Genomic DNA, 16,813 nt, shown 5'->3' on the forward strand with positions numbered 1-16,813 from the left:
AAACTTCCATTGTGAACAAGGCTTTACATAGGCTTTGAAAAAGCACCTGTGAGTACCAGTCACAGCAAGTGCTACTGGCTGCTAGTACTGCTACTGGCTACTTGATTGAAGACATTCAATTTTGGCTAACACATTGCTCACCTTTGTTTACACAGCTGCTATTAGCAAAAATGTGTTTAGAGTAAGCCTATTAGTTAGAAAGGTATGTTAGAGTTTAAACTTCTTCTCCCAAGTATAATGTGGGGTCAAAATAAAAACCGATCTGACAAATCTATTATTTTAAAATGGTTATTACTTCTTCTTGCTATTATCATTCACCTGATTAGACAAAACTTTTTTGCTAACATATGGGTCACCGGTTTGCCTGGGTGGGGGTCTCTGTGCAAGAAAAGGTTACCTTAAATTGTTCTACTGCAAGAAAAGAAAAAACAGGGAGAGTTGTAGATACTCTAAATTGCAACATTTATCCACTGCTCAATATTACCTGAAGGTGGGGAGTCTTTGCACTGTGAAGGTGGCCTACTTCCACTGAACAGGTAGCCGGAATCTAAAATACATGAGCACACTATCAATTAGAACAGGGTTTCCCAAACTTGGTCCTGAGGGCTACCCCTGGGTGCACATTCTGTTTTTTGCTCTAGCACTTACACAGCTGATTCAAATAACCAACTCATCATCAAGCTTTGATTATCTGAATCAGCTTTGTAATGCTAGAGCAAAAAACAAGACGTGCACACAGGGGAGGGATCCAGGACCGTGTTTGGTAAACCCTGAATTAGAACATTTCCCAGTCAAATAAACCTCCATGCAACATGCATACAAAACAATGTAAGTCATTCAGTGATCTCTGTAGCCATGTTTTAGAATTCTACTAGCTAGTTACCAATGTTGTGAAGCATGTAATAACCGCGCCACATAACCCTGTTACTGCCTTATGTCATTGTACTGTCCTCTTTATGGTATAACTAATTTGATAGTCAGCCAAGAAAGTACCATAGAAGTGCAAGCTACACAGTTAGATATGAACACCGGGTGGCGCTGAATCACAGTGCATAGAATGAAAGGCAGAACAGTCATGTACAGGACCCGAAAGACAACCTAAGGCGCCAGCCATCTTACCTGTTCTGGCGAGGGATGGGATGGTGCCGAGGTACAGGGCTCGGTTGAGGCGACCGGGCAGGGAAGAGGGAGAGGCTTTGCGTTCTCGGGGGCTCTTCTGTCGATTGATGAGCTGGGAGAGGTTTGGGGGTGGAGTGGGGATGAAGGTAGAGGAGGAGCCAGGGGAGATGGGAGAGAGCAGGGGAGCCTGGCCACCATACAGCGAGTCCACGGAGCTACCGGAAAGGTACCTGCAACAGAAGAAGAGCACAATCGATCCACCACTGAACTCGACACCTCTGCAGATAGCTATGTGAATTGAAAATCAGTAACAGGGTTTTCCTTCCGTTTTATGTAAATACATTAATCAAAATGGAGAAGAGACTTTGCAGGTAGAGGTGGTTTGGGGTATTGTAATACAGCCAATATTGTTAACAATAGTGGTGACAATTCCAAATCAAATTCTCTGTATTGCCCTCCAGAAAAGTATTTCTTAAAAGGCCCAGTGCAGTGAAAATTCAGTTTTTATATCATATTGTACAACTGATGAAACGAACACTGAAAGTGTGAAAACATGTGATCAGTGTTATTTCCTGATAGATTGTATTTTCAACCAGCAACTACATAGGACCTTCTAATCAGCATGGTGACATCCCCATGTGGTAAATTGGTTAATAGACCAAGAGTTCCACACCTCTGCCAATAACAGCTAGTTTTCCCCTCTCCACTCAGTCCACTCCCAGACAGTCCTAGCAGAATTTTTGCTTGAGAATCTTTTAGCTAAAAAGCTGTTTTTGCCCCTTTTTATTGTAAATGTATTATGTTAAGGTACTTAATTGTTACCCTAAAATGACTTAATGTCAAAATAAAAATGGCAGCCTTGTGCCTTTAGCCATTTTTAATACTGTGAAATCTATTGTGCTAGAAATGTGCTTTGTAAATACAATTAATATTACAACTGTAAAATAATATTTTGATTACTTTACAGATGTAATATTAATAATTGTATTTGTAAAGGTCCAACTAGTCAAATTGAAGGATAGCGCAAACAATTTCCGCAAAACAGAAACAGACCATTGAAAATGAGCTACAATGATACCTGCATTGCCTCCTGTACATGGGGGGGGGGAACAAATCGAGAAGGACCACATTGGACTTTACAGTGGATTAAAGTTAGACCTTGCATCCATAGCTTTGTTTATGAATTTGAGTGGTTAGATTTCTCCAGCCCCATCCCTCAGCCAAAACACTTGCGGGATGACCACTGTTGTGTTAACTGCAGATTGCCATTTAGTAAGGTCAACTCGACATCATTAATGAAGGTAGGACTATTAAATCCTGGTTGAGATCGATGACAGTAATCCTTTGTCCGAAAATTGGTGACCTACGGTATACCTCAATCCACCCTGCAAATACTTATTCAAGTGTACATTAAGGCAATGGTCAGACAAGATCAAACAACCCTTCTATCCAGCAGTGAATGTTAGACACGGGATACTGTGTATAGTGATGAAGCTATATGTAAATAGGAGCCATTGACAGTCTATCCCAGCTGTCTGACAAACATAAACCAGTTGACAGTGCCTGTTATACTAGTAGGCTAGTGGCAAACACAGAACAATTCATAAAAGATCTTAGTCAGGAGTACACACACAACTGCCACGTCCATTTAGTAGCTTACTTACATTCAGTACACAACATTTATTTAAGCAATATGGCACGAGGAGTGGTATATGGCCAATATACCACGGCTAAGGGCTGTTCTTATGCATGATACATGGCGGGGTGCCTGGATACAGCCCTTAGTCGAGGTATATTGGCCATAAACCACATACTTCTGAGGTATCATACTGCTATTATAAACTGGAAACCAACATAATTAGAGCAGTAAAAATTTATGTTTTGTCATACCCGTGGTATACATTCTGATATACCACAGCTGTCAGCCAAATCAGCATTTCAGGGCACGAACCGCCCAGTTTATAAATAGATCTAAACAATGTTATATAACATACAGTACACCAGCGTTTCCCAAACTCAGTCCTCGGGACCCCAAGGGGTGCATGTTTTGGTTTTTGATCAAACACTACACAGCTGATCAAAGCTTAATGATTAGTTCATTATTTGAATCAGCTGTGTAGTTCTAGGGCAAAAAACTAAACGTGCACCCCTTGGGGTCCCGAGGACAGCGTTTGGGAAACACTGCAGTACACTATACCCCCTTCAAATCTAGGCTACTTGGCGCTGACAGAATGTAGTGCTCTCTTCCTAAGCACATGACAAAAAAGGAAGTAGGCTAGACTATAGTAGTTAAGGTGAAAACCACAGAAATGTATTTTGTAAAAGGTCAAAACACAGGATTAACAGTGACCGGAACATCAGACATCCTTTTCTGACAATTGCACCTGTTGAATGTCCACCGTTTGTCAGTGACCACTATGTGCAGGTGATTGCAAACACACAATAGCTACTTGCTACTTTTAGCTGTTTCTCTTTGTGGTGTGTCTGAGCTATAACATTCTTTTAAGGTAAGGGTTAAGAACAGGTCAGGCATTTCTCACAAAAGAATGGGATAAATAGAAAAGGCATAACATTTCAGTAATTTATTTAATTTGATTTACAGTGATCCAGCATACATGGTTTACTAATACAAAATGAACCCAATAGGCTATATGAAGGGTAGTGACAACCTACAATATTCAAGATGCAGTACCCAAGAGAACGTGTTTCAGTTGGAATATGCTGCAGTTATATTTTTAGAATGGACGGAATAGCTTAAATAGTTGCTTTACCAAAAATATAGGAAATTCACATAAATGAGCATTGGATATTACATGAAAGCTTATATTGTATGTTTTGGAATACGCATTAATCCTTCCATAGTCATAAATTAATGATAAGATAAAGTACCATAAATTATTTGGTGTATTAAAAGGGATAGTTCAGCCAAATAACATATTTATATTTTTGTTTCCTTACCTGTAAAGTAGTCTTTGGACAAGAAGAGGTAAGGAAACAAATGGATTACTTATTTATTTTGTAATTGGTCTGAACAATCGTTTTAATCTTGGGGAAAATGTCAATCTCCCTTCAGGGTACTGAATCTTTTAGTGTTCCAGCACTGCAACACATACACAGTATAAAAAGGTAAGCAAAAAATGCACTAGATTCACAACTAATTAGTTCTTACTATCACATTGTTAGCGGCACACATAAATAATGGGCACAAATAGTTTTAAGTTTCATAACCTAGTCGCCAATTTGGCATAAACTAAAATAACTATCATGTAATCCCTTGTTACTATGGTGAATAGAAACATGCATAACATACACATAAGTGACACTAAGAGACGTATACTCACAACAGTTAAAAGAATAAGGTTAGGCAAAAAATGTTTGCTAAAAACATTGGTTGAGATAAACAATAGTTGTTAGTATCCATTAAATCAGGTATACTAGCATACTCATATGATGCAAAACATGAAGAGTCAAGTACGATTTCATAGGCAAATGCCAAACTACTAACAGAGGGAAATGTGCTAGAACCAGTTAAATACATTTGGCATTGTAACGCGTATTACATAAATATTAGCTACATACTCATAATATTTTTGCAGACTGAAAACTCTGTCAAAGCAATGTAACAATAATTGGACAGCATCTGTATCACAGAAATCCAGATTTTCACAACCGACTGTGGGTATTGTCTCAAGATAGGTTTCCAGCCAATTAGCGAAAGATTTAATGATATTCTAAAATCTGCAGAAAACAATATGCACGTGTTTCCATCGAAACTGACTTACTGCACAAAATTAACTTTTGCGGTTAAATTCCCATGTACTGAATTTAAAAAAATACAAGTTAAATGAGTTTCCATCTCTGATGGTTTTGTCAAAAACTGTTGCATTAAATAGCAAATGTGCCCACTATGGTCTTGACACATGCACTCTTGACAACAGCTGGCAGATACAGTGCTGGTAGGCTACCAACATGAGATTATTATGGATAAGAGACAGATTATTTGTCAAAACGGCAGCCAAGCATCGATGATTATGTCACCAGAACAACACCCTCGATATTTATTGGAAAGGAGAAGCTCATCACCATGCACTTTCACCACTCTGTGAAGTTCATCAGAATTTATTTAATCTGGAGCCTAATAAACTGCATGCAAACCGAGTCGTGGTGAGAGGACAACACATAGCGTAACGCCAAGTTTATATTCAATGTGATGTGTTTAATATCAATATTTTTACAAAGGCGTTTCCACCGTCATTACTCTCAAAATTTATTTGAACTAATAGTCTGTCAACATTTATAAAATATAGTACCGGAATTTACTGTTTCCATCAGCCCGGTCGTGACTTAATTCATCCAAAGGAAACGGTTAGATGGAAACCTGGTTACAGATGCTGTACTTGGTACATAAAACAAAAAGTTGAGAATACAACACACAAGTTATGAGTTGGTGCAGTACTGTTACTCTCGAGTACAATCTACAGTCGTTCTTCACATCTATCATTTAAATAAAGTCATTTTTCACACAAAAAAAAGAAGATACACATGAATAGTTATAGCATGTTATGCGTAGCATTCCTACATCACCTTCTAAAGCTACATTAAACACAAAGTATCATCAAACCCAATATTAGTGCATGCTTGAGGGCTGGGGAGCTGTCAGTGGATTTTAATAGCCTACATATTGTAAATATGGTGCTGTGGATGAACACAAAATTAGGAGGGTAAAGTGGAGGCAGATAGCAGTATAGTTAGGCCTATTACTTTCTCTAAAATATGGATTAGCATATGCTTTACAAGAGGATATTGAATTCTACATCAGAACCTAACATGCAAAGACAGAAAGTTAGGGAGGATTGGCATCTCAAATTTCCTCTAAAGACTGCCACAAATTTACCACCCTGGGGGATAAAAAAAATTAAAGTACTTGTGTACACAGAATATGAAAAATACTTTAAAAAAAATCTTCAGGAGAGCACCCTGTACCTGGGGAAACTACATGTGAACTGTATACAGCTTTCACTTAATCATAAGCTTGTTTGTCTTCTTTATACAACTAGGCAAGACCTGTGCTACACAACAGTAGAGAAATACAGGTCAAAAGCAGGGGCACTTTTGAGTTTCAACACCAAGAGTAGTCAGTCTTTTTGGTATATTGGTAAAGATGTCAACAAAACCTTTCTTCACAACACCTACCCAACTATGGTTTCATTCAAAACTTCAAGAATAAATTCAGTATGCCAGGAAAGCCAACCAACACCATTATATCAGTGTGGTCTTTATAGTTGCAAAACAAAAGGGCAAAATATTTTAGGTAAAAAGCAGTGATGTAACAATATTTGCCTTGCGTTTTAACAATGAGACACCTCGTCACCCAAGCTTATCACAGTGGCTAGATATCCATCATTATTGTGAAATAGGCTCAGTCAAACAAACCATACTGTTTTTACAGTGCAAAACTTGTGATGAATTTCTGAATTCAGCACAACTGGACTTGATACTGGTGTAGGGCACGGGCATTAAACATTAAAAAAGCTCATGTGAGATATCTTGTTGCAGGTGCATGGGAAAAATACAATAACTTCAAAGAGAAACCCGCACATGGGACTTGGGCAAAAGACTATGGGCTCCATTTTACATGCGTAGTGCAGCCCAGGCAGGGAGCAAAGTATACTGGACGGCAAACAATCCTGGGTTTTGAATAATCTCCGCAACTAGAACACAAATATTGTGTGCATGCTGGCGAGCTACTCAATTTGATTCCGGGAACAGTTTTTTCGCCCCAATCTAAACTAACTAGTCCTCTGCCAGAGCCTGTCCCCAGACTCTCTCCTTCCAAAACGTTTATTAGTCCACCAAATACAAAACGTACAGCACACAACTGGAGGCATCGGACGATATTGTCAAACTACTTCGCCGGCTAGCAAGTGTTATAGAACTTTCAGATTAAAATCACTTTCCCACTACAATCACTACCCCAGGATTCGTCACAATAATCAGGTTTTGAAATGACTCACTCTTAGGCCTTCGATTAAATTTGATAGGCGTGGTTTGCCCAGTCAAAATGTTGTATTAGCCATCAGGGTTTTAAAAACAAGATTGAGGCTTGAGCCATGCTAATGTCAAAGAAAAAGGCAGCACCTCGATCTGTTCATATCTGTTACACAGACAATTGATTTCGATTTTCTAAGTTAAATATATATTTTTTTCAAAAGTCCGAAAATACAGCTACAATTTAAGTGTTAGCTATGCTCCATGCTTAATGGGAGTCCCTGTGTAGTTTAGATAGGGTTGTTGGTGAAATTACTTTTCAAATCAACAGGATAAATCAGAAAGCTGCATTAGACAACCAATGCCAAGTAATAAATCTTTAAATTAGGCTAATAACATGAGTGAATCAATTAGTTGGTTAATATCAGCAAAGGCGGGAAAGTCATATGCGTTATAGAAACATATCCTATGTGTTCACAAGTGGGTCCTAGTGTATTCGGTGGGTCTATAAGTACATTTAAGTGTCACTGTTCAGATTCTGACCTTCGACCTCTCGCTCTTCTCGGGCCCATGGATTTGCGTGTTGCCACAGCAGCGGCAAAGCCGACCAGGCAACATAAGGAGGTAGTGCAGAGTTTGACTGTATCCAGCCAGCTTGAGACATCAGCTTTCAGGTATCTCTCCACCAAGTACAGGCACAAGACCAGGAACCACAGGACAGAGGCCACGGCATCAATTCGCCTCAATCTGAAAAACCAGGAACAAAGTATATAACTACTATCTGGATTCAAAATTAACAAAGATAATTTCATTTTAAGTAGCCAAAACTCCAGACTCAGGCACCAGTGCATACCCGGAATTGTTCATCATAGAAACAATGAGCTAAGAGGAATTAATTACCTGACAGGTCCTCCTAGACAGACACCAGTGATACAGGTCAGCAGGCCAATGGAGACCACAGCCATCTGATGGTTGCTTCCATACTGCCAGACAAGCTTTGCATTCTCTACGGCCTCCTTTGGAAGCAGCTCCAGCAGGTCTTGCAACACCTGTCCAGCCTCGCTGCTACCGTTTTTGGGAGTCGATTTGTTGGAGGGAGCAGGCTTTGGAGGGATGATCCCTCCGCTTAGTGTTTGGGGTGCACCAGTGGATGCAGTTTGGTCCCCAGAGCCATACAATGCTGTTGCAACTAGGAAGGCACAGGTGACAAATGCCATGACACGAAGCAATATCACTCCAACTGGTGTGCTGAAGGAGTAGGAGCTCTGTGAAAAAAAGTTTAGAGCGTAAGGATAGATGCAAATTCCTATACTGCCACATCTAGAGCCCCTTGTGAAGGTTAATAAAATGTGCACACCTATTTCTACAGAGTATTCAATTTATCCACTTAATTTCTTTCTGAAACTCATCAAAAAACCTGACAGTGGTAAATGCATTTCGATTTCTTAGAAGATCATTTTCTACTATAAGTATAGTGCTGATGCTTGCTCAACAGTCTTATCAGATGGACTTGTCTCTGTTGAAAGTGACCTTTACGAATGCTTTGTCACAGTCTCTGCTGCGTCTGAGCTGGTGGCTGAAGAGCACAGCCCGGAGCTGGCGGTTCTGGTGCTTGATGTAATACTCCACGGCCGTCTGACAGGGTCTGCACAACTTGTAGGTCTGCTCCACGTGGTGCTTGTACACCTCAATCTCCTCATCATAGTTATCCTAGGGTAGGGAAACCAAAAAATAATTGTTGTTTTTCCTAATGACCACATTGGCTTTATACAAACTCACCGTGGATCACACACACTGCAGTTTTCCACAAATCAAACAAATCAAAAAAAATAATAATGATACATACATCTTCCCTTGGGATGAATGAGGCCAACTGCTTGATCTTGACAGACTGGTTGTTGTTGCATTTTTTGCACAACAGCATCTGACAGTTGACCCACTGCAGCGTCTTTGGTGTCTCAGGCAAGGGCACGCCGGCAGACACGCCATGGTTTAGATGCTCCGAGAATTGAGCAGGAATAGGTTTGTTGTAGTCGCCATTCTAGAAGAAGCAAGCAAGACAAGTACAAGGACCAAAGTGAGGCTCTGGGATTCTTGAAAGATGGGACCATTTATGTTTTTTCCTAATATTAACAATATTGAAATATATTTTTTTGAAATAAATATTTTTATATACCCAAGTATCAGCTATCATCCCATGTAAAGGAACAATCTAATTAAAAGCTTTTTTCATTAAATGCACCTAACTGTATTCATGTCAACTCCGTCAGACACCATAAAAGGCATTTTATCATCATTGTCCAACAAGTGTTTAAAGGCCTTGATTGTTTCATTCCAACGTCACATTATTCAAATATTTTATGCAAATGTATTTTGTTTTATGCCACCGTATAATGCTCCAGGGGGGGCAATTTCATTAGCATTTTGGCATGTTTTTCCAGATTCAGAACATAAAACAAGATTTATAACGCAAACATTATCCCTTATGTCTAGCACAGCAAATACTTAAATAAATGAAGCATTTATTGCTGGACAATTATTAATATTCTGATTAAATGTTAATCATCTATTTTAAAGCGATGCTAGAACTGTTCTGTATAATTTCAGCCAGTAATTTTGAAAGTGGCACTCACAAACCAACCTCTCAATTAGGTAAGCTGTTTTAGCCTGAAGACTATTCTCCTGCTTTGGTATATTTCAGTCATTGCAAGTCCTGAAGAGCAGGAGTGTGAAGGGTTTTGTCCCAGCCCAGCGTTAACACCTGATTGAAATAATCACTGTACATTTGATCCGTAAATCTGAGGCCTCACGTTTAATCCCACAAATAAGGACCCCGTCTGGTGCCACTACAGTTATACATAGAGATCAATGATCAATTTAAACAATTTTACTCTGCGTTATACACCTCTGAATCTTCTCAAGACCCTTTGCTGATGGATTCATTCTTTAACTTCTTATGGCTGGGGGCAGTATTGAGTAGCTTGGATGAATAAGGTGCCCAGAGTAAACTGCCTGCTACTCAAGCCCAGAAGCTAAAATATGCATATAATTAGTAGATTTGGATAGAAAACACTGAAGTTTTTAAAACTATTTGAATGATGTCTGTGAGTACAACAGAACTCATATGGCAGGCAAAAACCCGAGAAAAAATCCAACCAGAAAGTGGGAAATCTGAGGTTTGTAGTTTTTCAAGTCATTGCCTATCGAATATACAGTGTCTATGGGGTCATATTGCACTTCCTAAGGCTTCCACTAGATGTTAACAGACTTTAGAACCTTGTTTGATGCGTCTACTGTGAAGGATGGGTGAATGAGAGCTGTTTGAGTCAGGGGTCTGGCAGAGTGCCACGAGATCAGTCTTGCGCGCTCCCGTGAGCGTTAGCTGCGTTCCATTGCGTTTCTACAGACAAAGGTATTCTCTGGTTGAAACATTATTGAAAACTTATGATAAAAACATCCTAAAGATTGATTCTATACTTCGTTGACATGTTTCTACGGACTGTAATATGACTTTTCATCTGAACTTTCGCCTGGACTTGCCTGCGCCTCCTGAGTTTGGATTTGTGTACTAAACGCGCGAACAAAAAGGAAGTATTTGGACATAAATGATGGACTTTATCGAACAAAACAAACATTTATTGTGGAACTGGGATCCCTGGAAGTGCATTCTGATGAAGATCATCAAAGGTAAGTGAATATTTCTAATGCCATTTCTGACTTCTGTTGACTCCACATCATGGCATGTACCTGTATGGCTTGTTTTTGTGTCTGAGCGCCGTACTCAGATTATTGCATGGTGTGCTTTTTCCGTAAAGTTTTTTTGAAATCTGACACAGCGGTTGCATTAAGGAGAAGTTTATCTAAAGTTCCATGTAAAACACGTATCTTTTATCAATGTTTATGAGTATTTCTGTAAATTGATGTGGCTTGGATTTGGAGGCAAAACATTACGCGCCAATGTAAACTAAGATTTTTGGATATAAATATGAACTTTATCGAACAAAACATACATGTATTGTGTAACATGAAGTCCTATAAGTGTCATCTGATGAAGATCAAAGGTTAGTGATTAATTTTCTCTATTTCTGCTTTTTGTGACTCCTCTCTTTGGCTGGAAAAATGGCTGTGTTTTTCTGTGACTAGGTACTGACCTAACATAATCAGATGGTGTGCTTTTGTCGTAAAGCCTTTTTGAAAATCGGACACTGTGGTGGGATTAACAAGATTACCTTTAAAATGGTGAAAAATACTTATATGTTTGAGGAATTTTAATTATGAGATTTCTGTTTGAATTTGGCGCCCTGCACTTTCACTGACTGTTGTCAAGTCGATCCCGTTAACGGGATCTCAGCCGATCTCAGCCGTAAGAAGTTAATGGCTTGAATATGCCTTCAATTGATACAGACTCCCATGACTGTCTAGAAGAATAATCTACACCTGAGGAGATTGCAACAGCAGTGTCCGCAATGAAAAGTGATAAATCACCGGGTCCGGATGGTTTTCCAACTGAATTTTACAGGACGTTTTCTAGGCGGGTTTGCACATTCTTGTCTCAATTATTTGCAGAGTGCCTTAATACCTCAAAGCTACCGCCTAGTCTTTATCAGGCTTCAATTTCATTACTATTAAAGAAAAACAAAGACCCACTGGAATGTGGATCCTATCGCCCAATCTCGCTTTTTAAAACCTTCTCAATAGGGGGTGCTGTTTGCACTTTGTAAAAATTTCGTTCCCAAATTAAACTGCCCCGTACTCAATTCTTGCTCGTACAATATGCATATTATTATTAATATTGGATAGAAAACACTCTCTAGTTTCTAAAACCGTTTGAATTATATCTGTGAGTAAAACAGAACTCGAGTTGGAGCAATCTTCCTGTCAGCAAGTGAGAAATCTGAAATGAGCCAGGCTGTTCTAAGTTAGTTTATTAATTTGCAAGTCTTCTATTGGTTGAGATGCACTGCATACGCCTTCCCCTAGATGTCAGCAAATAGTGAGAATTGGAATTGAGTTGCTAGGCAGATCTGAGGCCATATAAATGGACTGGGTACGTGGGGTCCAGTCTTTCCTTCGTTCGCCATGACGCAAGACAGACCTCAGGATGGCGTTCTAGAAAGCTCCCGTTATAGCCCTTAGATATATCCGGCTCTGATTGTATTCGATATAGGTGTTAAAGACATCATAATGTTGTTATTTTAAACCAAGTTATATCAGTTTATATCAGTATATTGCGATTTTCTGTATTTTATTTGTGCTGCGTTATGGTGAATTGGACACGTCTTCGCCACACGCCTAATGTTTACTGCTAATTCCAAAGTTGAAGGCGACAATCTACAACCGAGCAACGATTCTTTTGGACAAAGGACAACTTGCCCAAGATTCTGATGGGAGCTCATCAAAAAGTAAGAAGTATTTATGATGTTAATTCGTTGTTCTGTTCGAAAATGTTAAACTACTGTTCCGCCATTAATTTCGGTGCGGTCTCGCTTTAACGCACGCTGTATGTCGTAGTAACGTTAATTTTAAAAATCTAACAGCGGTTGCATTAAGAACTAATGTATCTTTCATTTGCTGTCCAACCTGTATTTTTTAGTCAAGTTTATGATTAGATTAGGTGCCTCTCCCAAGATTTCTCCCGACATATTGTTGGCAGCTTGGCTACTATTCTCATTGTATAACCACGATTTGTGCCGCTAAATATGCACATTTTCAAACAAACTCTATATGTATTGTGTAATATGATGTTATAGGACTGTCATCTGAAGAAGTTTGAGAAGGTTAGTGAAAAAATTAATATCTTTTGCTGGTTTATTCATTATCGCTATTGTTGGCTTGAATCAATGCTGTTGTGTGGTTGGCTATTGTAGTAAGCTAATATAATGCTACATTGTGTTTTCCCTGTAAAACACTTACAAAATCTGAAATATTGGCTGGATTCACAAGATCTTTGTCTTTCATTTGCTGTACGCTGTGTATTTTTAAGAAATGTTTTATGATGAGTATTTAGGTAATTCACGTTGGTCTCTGTAGTTATTCTAGTTGCTTTGGTGAGAGTTGTGATGGTGGCTGCAATGGTAAACTATGATTTATACCTGAAATATGCACATTTTTCTAACAAAACATATGCTATACAATAAATATGTTATCAGACTGTCATCTTATGAAGTTGTTTCTTGGTTAGTGACTATTTATATCTTTATTTGGTCGAAATTGTGATAGCTACCTATGCAGGAAAAAAATGGTGGAGAAAAAAAAGTTGTGTCTTTTGCTATCGTGGTTAGCTAATAGAAATACATAGTGTCTTCCCTGTAAAACATTTTAAAAATCAGAAATGATGGCTGGATTCACAAGATGTGTATCTTTCATCTGGTGTCTTGGACTTGTGATTTAATGATATTTAGATGCTAGTATTTACTTGTGACGCTATGCTAGGCTATGCTAGTCAGCTTTTTTACTGATGGGGGTGCTCCCGGATCCGGGATTGTGACCAAGTAGAAGTTAACTGTGATAACAAAATCCTAGCCAAGCTTTTAGCCATCCGTATGGAAGGCTCGCTGCACCAAGTAATACACTCTGACCAGACTGGCTTTGTGAGAAATAGGCACTTGTTTTTCAATATTAGACACCTTATGAATATACTGTACTCCCCAGCGTCGGGGGACCCGGAGGTGGTGGTCTCACTTGATGCGGAAAAAGCTTTTGACCGTATTGAGTGGGACTACCTAACAGCTGCCCTTTATAGATTTGGCTTAGGCCCCAAATTCATTGCATGGATAAAGATTTTTTATTTTTCTCCCATGGCTTCGGTACGGACTAACAACTTGTCCTCTGACTATTTTCCCTTGCAGCGCGGATCCAGACAGGGTTGTCCACTCTCCCCCTTTTTGTTTGCTCTGGCAATCGAGCCTCTCGCCATTGCACTATGATCTAATGATGCCATTCATGGTATAATCAGGACGGGCTTAGAGCAGAAAGTCTCGCTATATGCTGACGACCTCCTTTTGTTTATCTCCAACCCTTATACCTCATTACCATGTGCCTTATCTGTTCTTAAAAAGTTTGGATCAATCTCAGGGTACAAGCTGAATCTAGGCAAGAGTGAACTTTTTCCTGTAAATAAGGCTGCTTTAAAGTCCTCTTTTGCAAGTTTTCAGTTTAGGATTGTCCAGGATCACTTCACCTACTTGGGAGTAAAAGTGACAAGGAAATATTCAAATTTGTTTCAGGAAAACTGTTGCTCTAGCAGACAGTTTGAAACTATCTTTTACTTTTTGGAATTCGCTACCTCTTTCTCTTATTGGAAGGATTAATGTCATTAAAATGAATGTGTTGCCCAAATGTTTATATTTATTTCAAAGTTTACCCATTTTTATTCCAAAATCTTTTTTTAATTCACTGGATCAAACATTCATGTATTTTATTTGGGATGGCAAGATACCATGGATTGGTAGAAGACATTTACAGAATCCCAAGGAACTGGGTGGTTTAGCTCTACCAAATTTTCAGACATACTATTGGGCTGCAAATTTCAGAGCACTTTTGTACTGGCTGCAGACTGATTACTCTGGGTCCAGATGGAGTCTGAATCATGTAAACCTACAGCACTTTCTTCTGTGTTGTGCTCATCTCTCCCAGTGCCCCTAGGCAAAAGGTGTGTCAACCCAATTGTAAAGCAGTCAGTTCCGTTTAGCCTTTAGCCTCCAAGGCTTTTCTCAATCAGACCCAATCAATCAGAACATATTATTTCCTCCATCTTTGAATGATGGGGCTTTTGCCATCTGGCACTCACTAGGCCTCTCCTCACTAGCCCAATTATTCTTTGACACATTTGCATCTTTTGCTCAGCTACAGGAAAAGTTCCACCTCCCCCAATCCCACTTTTTCCACTATCTCCAGACTAGGAACTTTGTCAGAGCTAACACACCTGAATTTCCCCATAGGCCTGCGAATACAGCTATAGAGAGCATCTTTGAGCTGAACAAGCTTCCTAGGGGTGCAATTTCAGATGTATATGCAATCATTAATGACTTACAGAACCTTTCTTTGGTGCCTTTAAAGACTCGATGAGAAAAGGATTTGGGGTAGGAACTTGGGGAAGACACCTGGGAATCTGTGCTGCACAGGGTGCATTCGTCCTCTTTTAGCACTACACAGCATCATTCAATTCAAGGTGGTTCACCGTATCCACCGGTCCGGGGCCAAACTTGGAAGAATATTCTCAGATTTTGATCCTACCCGTGTCAGATGTAAAATGGAACCAGCCACACTGTTGCATATATTTTGGGGCTGTCAAACTTTCCGGTTTCTGGGAATTAATATTTAAATGTTTCTCTGATATATATGGACACTGTTATAGATCCGTCTCCCCTCACAGCCCTTTTTGGTGTACTGCCCATAGGTACCCCCCTGTCAAGAATCCAGTTGGACACTGTTGCTTATACAACTCTTTTAGCTAGACGGCTAATACTACAGAACTGGAAGATGGCAGCTCCCCCATCTTATAAATATTGGGTGAGAGATGTGATGTGTTCTCTGAAACTAGAAAAAATGTAATTCAATACACGTAGGAACCCCAAACTGTTTTATGAGGCTTGGGCTCCATTCCGGTCTTACTTTAAACAGTCCATCCTCTGATGGCATTCATATTAAAACAAAAATAAGTCTGTATTTGACTCCCCTGTGACTTAAGGGTTGAATGAGCATTTCTTCGTGGTTTTTTTCGGGGGGGGGGGGGCATTAAGGTTGATGTGCTTATTGACTGTGCCCTGCGGATGCCTTGTTCGGTGTGGCAAAGAAGGGGGTCGAGTGATAAATGGCAGATATGTGAGAGCAGAACTAATAAATGGGCTCTGCCCGATCACTAAAATGGCCACCCCGATCAGAACTACAGATCACAAAATGGCCGACTGCCAAAACTACAAGTCCCAGAAGCAAGGGGAACCCACAGAAGGTGGGGCCGACACACAGATAAAGGGTCAAGGAAAACCAGGAAGAGGAAGTGAGGGCTGGAAGGATCTGTGAACCATAGAGAAAGAGACAATAGATATCGTCTGGATTTACTGTGTATGAGCTGGACTGTTTTGGACTTACCTGTTGGCGTTTGGACCTGGACCTACTGAGAACCCGATTCGTGTACCGAACCCTGCTATCCTTGACCTTGCCTACGACCTGGGTGGACCAGGACGGAGAGACAAACACACAGGTACTGTCCTGTTCGAAAGAACTCTCATTCTGGGGTAATTTGGTGACAGTTTCCCACTTAATTTGTGACAAATGCTCATAACCTTGAAGAGGTTTGCCACAAGTGGTGGAGAATGTGGGCATATGGACTAACCATTCCGCTGGTTAGGTAAAAAAATAAATAAATAATAAAAAAAAATCAGTTAGCACTCCAAAGGGGAGTCAGGTTTTTTTTTGTGGCTTTGTTTGGTTAGGACAGTTTCTCAGGAAAATGAGTATGGAGGGAGCCATACAAGCCCTGTTACAAGCGGCGGCCACCCAACAAGAGGCAACTAGAGCTCAACAAATAGCTCATCAGGATGCAATGCGAATGTACCAGGACACGTTACAGGTCCAGCACCGCACCAACCAGCTGCTCAGAGAAGAACAAGAGAGAAACACCCAGGAGTTAAGAGAAGGCCTAAAGGGGCTAGCGGACCAAATTGGGGCTCAATTACCAGCTGCAAATACCCAGAGGCGGGCCAAT

General features: G+C 39.9%; 1 protein-coding gene across 2 annotated transcripts in view; it reads right to left on the reverse strand.

The window, feature by feature from the left end:
* tmem201 (transmembrane protein 201) overlaps positions 1–16,813 on the reverse strand; it is a 34,948-nt gene that overhangs the window by 6,052 nt on the left and 12,083 nt on the right. Inside the window, exons 3-8 of one of the 2 annotated variants that reach the window (XM_055892407.1) lie at positions 8,954–9,148; positions 8,638–8,817; positions 8,008–8,372; positions 7,651–7,854; positions 1,120–1,349; positions 485–547 (exon numbers count right to left, since the gene is read on the reverse strand). In XM_055892407.1, coding sequence (XP_055748382.1) covers positions 485–547; positions 1,120–1,349; positions 7,651–7,854; positions 8,008–8,372; positions 8,638–8,817; positions 8,954–9,148 — 1,237 coding nt within the window. Of the gene's footprint in view, positions 1–484; positions 548–1,119; positions 1,350–3,686; positions 7,855–8,007; positions 8,373–8,637; positions 8,818–8,953; positions 9,149–16,813 lie in introns of those variants that run through there. The other variant, XM_055892408.1, reaches the window with a different exon arrangement.

Source organism: Salvelinus fontinalis, chromosome 31 (genome assembly GCF_029448725.1).
Source record: "Salvelinus fontinalis isolate EN_2023a chromosome 31, ASM2944872v1, whole genome shotgun sequence".
Taxonomy (NCBI): domain Eukaryota; kingdom Metazoa; phylum Chordata; class Actinopteri; order Salmoniformes; family Salmonidae; genus Salvelinus; species Salvelinus fontinalis.